An 8,285-nucleotide genomic window follows, 5' to 3' on the forward strand; every position below is an offset into this window, starting at 1 on the left:
CACAATATTTACCAAAATTTACATTCCAATCCCTGTAAATTATTTCAAAATCCTTGAAACATTATGTTTTTAGTGTTCCTGAATCCTGAAAACATTTGCTTCATAAGGATTTACAGGCTTGACATTCCATAATGCATCCATGAGAAATCATAGAGCCCGAGAGCATGTCATGAAAAGTACTTATGCACCGTTAAGCCCATGTACGTCTCTCCATGTAGGGCACCATACAAAATTACAAATGAAGTAATTTTGGTTTCTATGAAGATTTTTATATTATTCTGCTTCTGTTTACTAAATAAATCACATGCATTGATTCCAATCATGATCAATCACGCTGTATTTTAGTCGATGATTATGAAGTATTTTAGTTGTTTTTAATTTTAAAATTTGAACTGTGAGTGTAAAAAATGGTACCATAAAGAACCTTTACTTCTTTGCTTGTATCCTTAAAGGCACTCCAAATAGTCGACCATTACAAACTATTACCAAGAGAACCCAATGTTTTTTTAACGATTTAGGAGATTATATAAGTTTTTCGAAATACTTGCAATGATTTGCAACATCATTGAAAGCATTTTTAGCCAAGTTTCCAATTATCATCCTCGCATGTGATAAATTAGTTGAAAACATGGATTATATAACTCCAATGCTGCTCTCACATTAGATTCCTATGGTTAATTATACGCTAGAAACCGGTGATTTTCGCTTCATCATAGTTCATACTTCATATATACCACACACATGACATCATTAGCTCCAGAAAGATATATCATGAATACATAGAGAAGTTCCTTGTGATTGGAGTTTATTTTTAGAGATGTGTGTGTGCATGCTCGGGTTTATGAGAGAACTCATAATCAAGATGAACAAAAGCGCGTTCAATCTCAGGTAATAGCTCAAGCTTTTCTTGTAAGGATTCCCCGATATCATGAGCTGTTTGTAAAGGCATATCAAAGGGTAGGACAATGTCCACCTCCACAAAGTAATGAGATCCAAACGTATATATAAGCCCTTACAGTGTCTATGTGTCTGATTGCCTTGTGGTGGTTCCAACACAAATACGTAAGTTTCTGTAGATATTCTGGTGCTGCTGATCTCCCAACAAGGGAGTTCACATTCTCCACCACTGTTACAGACCAAGTCCTGATCGTGTACATTGCCAGCTGTCACCACACAACACAACCTGTTTATGTGTACATTGAGACAAAAACAGGTTGTACTGTGTTTGACATGCATTGGACTGGGACTCAGACTTATGTCAATAAGACAAAAACTACAGTGCATGTCAAACACACAGTACAATTTGTTTTTTGAAACCAAGGGGGATTAAAGGAGTGAAAAGAAGTTACTATTATAGCTCCAACGGGGTCCATCCAGTCACTGATATAATTAGCAAGTAGTACAGCTATTAAGCCGATAAGATTTGTGACCACATCAAAGAAATGATCTTGAGCATAGGCTTTGACAATCTCATTGGTGAATGATCGACAATATATACATAACACAAGTTTGACTAAGGTCACACAAAGCATGATGCCAACAACCCATTGTTCTTGCTCCTTGGTTAAGCTAAACCCATTCTCCTGGAATAGTATCAAGGAAAATTCTATGTGTAAAGGAATAAAAAAAAATTTAATTGAACTAATGTTAGTAATTTGTTTGCTAATTACATTTGATGCTAATGTGCGCACAGACTCTAAAATTATCTGCAGTCCAAGAGTTGCCATAACCGAGGCAAAGACAAGTATTCCCTGCAAATATGAATTCAGATGAGATGTAGGGATCGATCTAGATCAGCCATGAAGAAAGAGAAAGAGTGAGATTGAATGACTAACCAAAGGTTGCATTCGTCTTTTTCCGATTGGATATAGATAAGGGTTTGGAATCTGCATGGAGAATGCTGTAAACCAGAGGATAAATCCTGATAAGAGATCAAGAAGTGAGTCTAATGTGGAGGCTATTATGGCCAATGAACTACTTCTAATGGACGCGTAAACTTTTGCAATGAAAAGAATCATGTTTGCAACATTAGATATGTTAATGGCAAGTGTCTCCCTTCGTGCTAAACTTTCCTTCTCTTCCTGCAAGTCAAAACTATCAAATATTACACATTCTAATGGCAAATAATTAGAGCTTTTCAGGTCATTTAAAAATGGAATACATACTGCAGACATACGAGGTACAAAACCACGTTCTGCTAAGGCATCCATTTCTGTAAAGCCCTCCAGCATCTCTACCTGTTGTTGATAATATTCTGCCACATGGTTTTCTGACCCTGAGAAAGTTTAAGTAAATGAAAAAAATGTAACAAAACAGCATTAAAGAATTTTTGCCCAATGTTCATGAATCAGATAGCACAGAAATGTAAAGCTTGAATACAGATTGAACGGAATTGAAGAATTTTTGCCCAAAAAATTATGTTTGATTTGTAAATTTTAGCATAGCAATCCAATTTTGATAAATCCTTCAATTTAAAGGTAAACCTGCTATTCATGATGAACTTAAACACACTATGAATGCAAACGAGGTGAGATATTAATCTATTAAGTAATATGGATCAAAGTGGAAGAAACGAATCAAATGGAAACGATGATCCGTGAGAAACTATCATCGTTTTCTAATGAAGCAACTAATATGAAGAATCAAATGGAAACGGCAATGGTGAGAAACTGGTTTGTTTATTAGCACCTGATACCCTGAGATAGTCATGGAGTCGTCGAGGAGGTTTCTCCTTATGCTCGAAAGAGAACTGAAATCCATCGAAGTTCAACCTCCAGGAGCCATCGCAACCACCGCCACCGCTGATATTGGCATCGTTCAAGAGCAATAACTCATGTTCAACAGCGTGATCTCCTTCTCCGCTCGCCGTCTCCACCATTGTCTCCGGTATAACAGATCGGAAACCGAAAAATGAGAAACGAAGGGTTCGATATTTGAATCTGCATGTACTCCACCGCACAAACAGAGTGGGGGTGTGTTATGAACATTGAAGCAAAGAAAGATGGCAGGGAAAGTAAAACTGTAGAGGCACGAAATGCGCGTGATATGCACGCGCTAGGATGGCCGGACACACGTGGTTGTCCTTTGTCTTTGTTCAGAAAAGGGAGCGGGAGTGAGGTAAAACATGGGTGGTTACTGACGCTCAAAATACGATACATCTTTTAGAGTAAATTACAGTTTGGTCCTGTAGTTTATATCTATATGAAGTTTTAGTCCAAGTTTTTAATTTTTGATATGGATCATTCATGTGGTTTCTGAAAGTTGCATCGGTGGCTCCTGTACCATCTAATTAGGGATGACCATTTGTTCGGACCCGGATCAAGAACCGAAAACCAATTTAGTAGGAAATGGAGAATCGAGAATCAAACCGAATACCTCAATTTCAGTTTCTGTTTAATTTCGGTTTCGGTTTTTCTCTGGTCCAATCTGGTTCCAGCAAGTCAAATGCTAATCCCTAGTTAACATCTAAAAATCCTCTTTACATGTAAAATTATGAGATTTCCCATCTTTTTGCCCTCGAACTAAAAGTGTTAGAACTTATATACATCAAGGAGCATTTCTGTAAATTCCATATAAAAAAAAAAAATATGAAACCCTAAATCTATAAACGACAAGGACCATGCATGCAACTTTTATAAATGATAGGGGTAAGCACTCATCCATAAACCTTTACTGGTACAAATAACATAAATGTAACTGGCTCTTTCAAAAAAAAAAAATGTAACTGGAAAAACCAACCCCAAAGATTTGGGACCAAAATAAATATAACCCACGTTTAGAAAAAAAACAACCCCAAAGATTTGGGATCAAAAGTGAAGACCATTATGTCAAAAATTAGAAAGTTCTACTATTTTTTTTTCAAAAGTAAACGACATAGACAAAAACTATAATTTAATGTATCTTTCAAAATAAAATAAACAGAAACTCATAACTTATATAAATCAAAACTTTAATCATCCAATATATTCAAGTAAAACAATATTTTAGCAAGCCTTTAAAAAAAATAAACAAAAAAAAAATTAATAAATAAATAAAAATAAAAATTGTTGCATAGGCCTGATACTGAAAATATTATTACAAATAATTAGTTTTTGTTCTAAGGCCTGATACTGAAAAACAAAGAAGATAAATTATTAAATAGTTTTAATGACCAATTAATCGACATAAGTGGTTGCTTTGCTGTCTTGAAAAGCATTATTCCATACTCCATACTATTATATAGTTATTAGAATTTTACCACTAGGTTACACTTTAGAATATCTTGAAGTGATGAAAAAGCTATTAAAAGAAGGATGTGGAGGCAATTCGATGCAAAATTGGATAAATTTATAAAAGATTATATGAACAATTTAGCACATGCACGATTATCACAAATGGTTTCATGTAAAACCATTTTTTTTTTGTTATGATTAAATACTGATACGTAAGTTGCGAGTCAACATACAATATCAACTTAAACTAGAAAACATGGATCAATATACGATTTTTTCATAAAGGCAAAAGAAAAGGAGAAAACGTGGTGAAAAGAAGAAGCATATATACTTTACATAATTCGATAGTTCAAGTGTTGCTTTTCTAAAATTTCTCTCTTTAACTACGACTATGGTCAACAAGATTATCATAAATATATTCATCTTAATTTGTTCTTCAATTAAAGGTGTTACATTTTGATCTGAAATGTGTACGTAAAGTTTGTGCATCCATCAAATTCATACTAGAAATTATCATGATCATGGTAGAAAATGCTACATTTAACATCAAGCATAATCAGTGAATCTACTCCTCCCTTAAATTACGATTATATAAAATTGTTTAACAAAGATAAATATACAATACAACCAATATGTTGAGAGGTTAGAACACAAAAGGAGCAGATTTGCTTAGTTTGCCACTGAACCCTTGATACATTCTGCAAATAAAAAATATACACAATAAACATTTAAAAATATATTTTAAAAAAAGAAACATGGAATAAAATTAAAGTGATATATAGTACCTCAATCTCAATGTTTTTTTCCAGCATTTTTTTTTTTTTTTTTGCTGGAATGTTATATCTAGGCTGCAGAGAGAACAGGAAAGGTTGCACAACACCTGATCACTACACCCTGCTACAATGAACTCAGGAGAGCAACAAATTCTGAAGGTTCTTCATCTTGCTTCACCACCTGCCACGTGGACTTAGTGTGAAAAAAAAATAATAATAACATTTTTTTTTGTTTTTTTATTATAAATACTAAGTAATAAAATATTTGAAATATGATTCGTACCTTAACATGAGTGTCCTTTGACAAACCCATCTTGGAAACAAGATTATTAATAACTTCTTTCACAGAAAAATCTGCCAACTCAGCACACCTTTGGTTATCTTTATCATGCAAGAAAGCTTTTCCCACCCATAAATACAAACCGGAATCCCCAATTCCGGAACCTGATTCCGGAGTCACGAAAATAAACACACGACTGGAATCCATGTCACCAGCATAAAATCTCATAACCTTTTCCAAACTAGGCCACTCAAGCACCACTAATTCTTGCTTCACATTCTGATCTTCTTGTGAAGCTTTAGATTTCTGGTCAAACTCGGTCAAACTATCTGAACAAGAACCCTGAACAAGAGATTCATCATCACTCATCATTGGTAGTTTAAGACATTTAGGCGCACTACCTCTGCGTTCAGCAATCGAAAGTGAAGACCTTTTTGAAGGTGATAAAACTGATTGTGAACATGAGTTTGAAGTGAAATTCACATCAATGAATTCAGAGGTTTTGGATATGGAATGAGGCGAGAGTTTAGATGGAAGAATCGGAGCAAGTGATAAAGCTGAAAATGTGGATAATACCGAAGGAGATGCAACAGGGGAATCGGAATAGCATTTGGAGGAGCTAATGGTGGAATCGGAAGATTGGGAATCAGGAGATGATGATGATGATGAAGAAGAAAATGAAGATCTTGAAGAAAAAAGAAAATTAGAATTAGAATTAGAATTGTTATCTGAACCCATGAGTAAAGAAGAATCAGGGTAGACTCTAGAAGGGGCAGATTTGGAAGCTAAAACAAACTCCTTCATGTTTCCATGTGCAAATTTACGTCTCAAAACACTCCAACTACTTTCTCTAACTGGTAAATGAGTTTCTTGTTCAGTCTCAAAAGAAGCAAAAGGAGGGACAAATCCACCTACAATTGCTTTCTGTATAATCTCAAAGTCAACATTGTATGAGTCAACTATTCTATCACCCGGGGTCACTTTTGTCAACTTTGAAACATCAATCACCTTTCCTGATTTGTCCATCAAAGGTAAAAGACTAGAAAAAGCATCCCAAAAGTAAGAAGGTTCTTCCCCTTCTTTCACCACAACTATCGGCCCTTGAACTTTTTCATATCTAACAATCTGACAAACTGCACCTCTTGCATCTCTTTCCATTAAAGATCCACATTTTACACCCACCCAAATGTAAATACTCGAAGGTATATGCATAATGAACACACCCCTAGAATCTAGAGCAACTGGGGAAGGAACATTTAACATTTTTGGAACAAGATGTAAAGGGTCGTATGATGAGTGAGGTGCAATTCTATATAATCTAAGTAATGAGCTTGGAGATAAAGGAAACGCGTGTACCCTTTTCTGACATTGTAAAAGTTGGCATGCAAATCCCATATTTGGATCCGCGATTTCTCTTGCAGCTTTTACGTATTGAAAAGCATCATCAAAGCTTTGACCTTCTCTCCACATACGATATGCGATCACCAATGAAGTTGACCGAGATACCCCTTGACAACAATGTACAAAAACTTTCCCATTTTGTTCTCTAACATCTTCAAAGTAATCGAATACATCGTATAGTATGCTTGTTATGTCTTCTGAAGGGCTATCTTGTAACCATAAAGTTCTGTACACGAAATGTCCTTTGAAATACTCAGGGCAGACAAAGCCTACACAATTGAGAATGTGAGTGATTTTGTGTTGTTTGAGTATGTCTTTATCACGTGCAACTGCATCACCACCTAAGAAGATATGTTCTGCTACTTTTGAACATTCTTTATCAAAGAAAGCAATCTTATCTCTTTTCACAAGGGAAGGATTCTTATCTGGGATTCTTTGGATTGATGATAAATCAAGCTTTAGCCTTTCGCCACTAGGTGTGCTGGGAATTGGCCACTCACCAACATCATCTGAACCTGCTCTTGGCCATTCATCTAAACTTCTTCTAGCAATTGATAATGGTGGTAGAAATGATCGGCCTTTACTGTTTGATCTAGGAGTTAATGGGACAGGACACCTTCGAATCTGTCCACCATTACTTGGATCTGAAGTGTCTTTTACACTGTCGGGATTAAGTGGTGGTAATGATACATGAGAAGACGACCATGAAGCTGACCTCCAATACATCTTCCTGTTACCTGGAATGGGATGATGGAGTCGTGAACCAGCACTGTCGATGTTATTACTCTCCCCACTAGCTTCATCCTCTTTCCCTACCATTCCACTTCAAAATCCCGAAGTATAATCGAAATCCACACTAGGGTTTTGTAATCTATGTTAACGCAGTGCTTGTCACTGAACCACAAAATGCCAACTTCAGGACCTTAATACAATTGAAAATTTTCACCTGCGAGCATCGAAAGAAAATTCGAGCAAAACAGATACTGAATCAAGCAATCAATAGATACATATACCTAAGCTTGTTGAAGAGGAAATTCGTAAGTTCTTATTACCTACATAAAACCAAAGGAAAGCGTGAAATAACCTAGTTTATGGATCTGAGTTGTGGAAACGAATATAAACCGAAATTGAGGGAAATAAATGTACTCCAACCCTGATTTCTAGGGTTTGTCGTGAAAATCAAATCGGTATCGGAAATAGGCGACATGTGTATTGAACTGTAATTAAAAAGGAGAATGAGGGATTAGAGGACTTACAGTTTATGAAATCGTGAGGGGAAATGGAGACTGGAAAACGAAGAACAAAGGAACTCTTCTGGTAGCAAAGATGAGTGTGAGATTCTTGAATTATAAAAAAAATAATAATAATAATAATAAAACAAATTTTCAATTCCTAAATTTTTGATACGATTGGGGAATTATTAAAAAAAAAAAAAAAAAAAAAAGGGACTCTCCTTACTAACTCCCTCCCTTAAATTGGGTCATGAACGTCGTGTGAGACTTCACATTAATATTTGGAGTAAATTTTAGCTATAATAATTTCAACCACTCGAATTAAAGTTTAGAATAGTTTTATTATAAGTAAGGTGATTGTATTATATGTAAAAAATTAGGTGAATGT

The 8,285-nt window shown here is 35.3% G+C and overlaps 1 protein-coding gene and 1 pseudogene across 3 annotated transcripts; both read right to left on the reverse strand.

Moving 5' to 3' along the window:
- Window positions 1-656: 656 nt before the first annotated feature.
- LOC145132313 (metal tolerance protein 11-like) lies at window positions 657-3,068 on the reverse strand (annotated as a pseudogene). Its single transcript, XR_013717981.1, has 6 exons — window positions 2,689-3,068; window positions 2,166-2,275; window positions 1,836-2,081; window positions 1,671-1,751; window positions 1,350-1,583; window positions 657-1,163 (listed from the first exon to the last, which is right to left on the reverse strand). The product of XR_013717981.1 is annotated as a metal tolerance protein 11-like (transcript).
- Window positions 3,069-4,680: 1,612 nt separating this feature from the next.
- On the reverse strand, window positions 4,681-8,045 carry MKP1 (mitogen-activated protein kinase phosphatase 1). Of its 2 annotated transcripts, XM_079064502.1 has the most exons (5): window positions 7,922-8,030; window positions 7,679-7,717; window positions 5,268-7,611; window positions 4,997-5,165; window positions 4,681-4,909 (listed from the first exon to the last, which is right to left on the reverse strand). In XM_079064502.1, exons 3-4 carry the CDS (start codon window positions 7,482-7,484, stop codon window positions 5,109-5,111), a joined length of 2,274 nt encoding a protein of 757 aa, XP_078920628.1. In that variant the 5' UTR covers window positions 7,485-7,611; window positions 7,679-7,717; window positions 7,922-8,030; the 3' UTR covers window positions 4,681-4,909; window positions 4,997-5,108. The 2 variants fall into 2 exon arrangements, with proteins under 2 accessions (XP_078920628.1, XP_078920627.1); XM_079064501.1 differs by lacking the exon at window positions 7,679-7,717 and having other exon boundaries at window positions 7,922-8,045.
- Between the last annotated feature and the right edge of the window lie 240 nt (window positions 8,046-8,285).

The sequence above is a fragment of the Lactuca virosa genome, chromosome 8 (assembly GCF_052849685.1).
Source record: "Lactuca virosa cultivar CGN04683 chromosome 8, Lactuca_virosa_CGN04683_v6, whole genome shotgun sequence".
Lineage (NCBI taxonomy): Eukaryota > Viridiplantae > Streptophyta > Magnoliopsida > Asterales > Asteraceae > Lactuca > Lactuca virosa.

Coding starts and splice junctions, on each gene's coding strand:
- MKP1 (XM_079064501.1), bottom strand. CDS start 7,484: ATGGTAGGGAAAGAGGATGAAGCTAGTGGGGAGAGTAATAACATCGAC. Junction 5,166..5,267: donor CAAAGGACACTCATGTTAAG/GTACGAATCATA, acceptor TCCACGTGGCAG/GTGGTGAAGCAAGATGAAGA.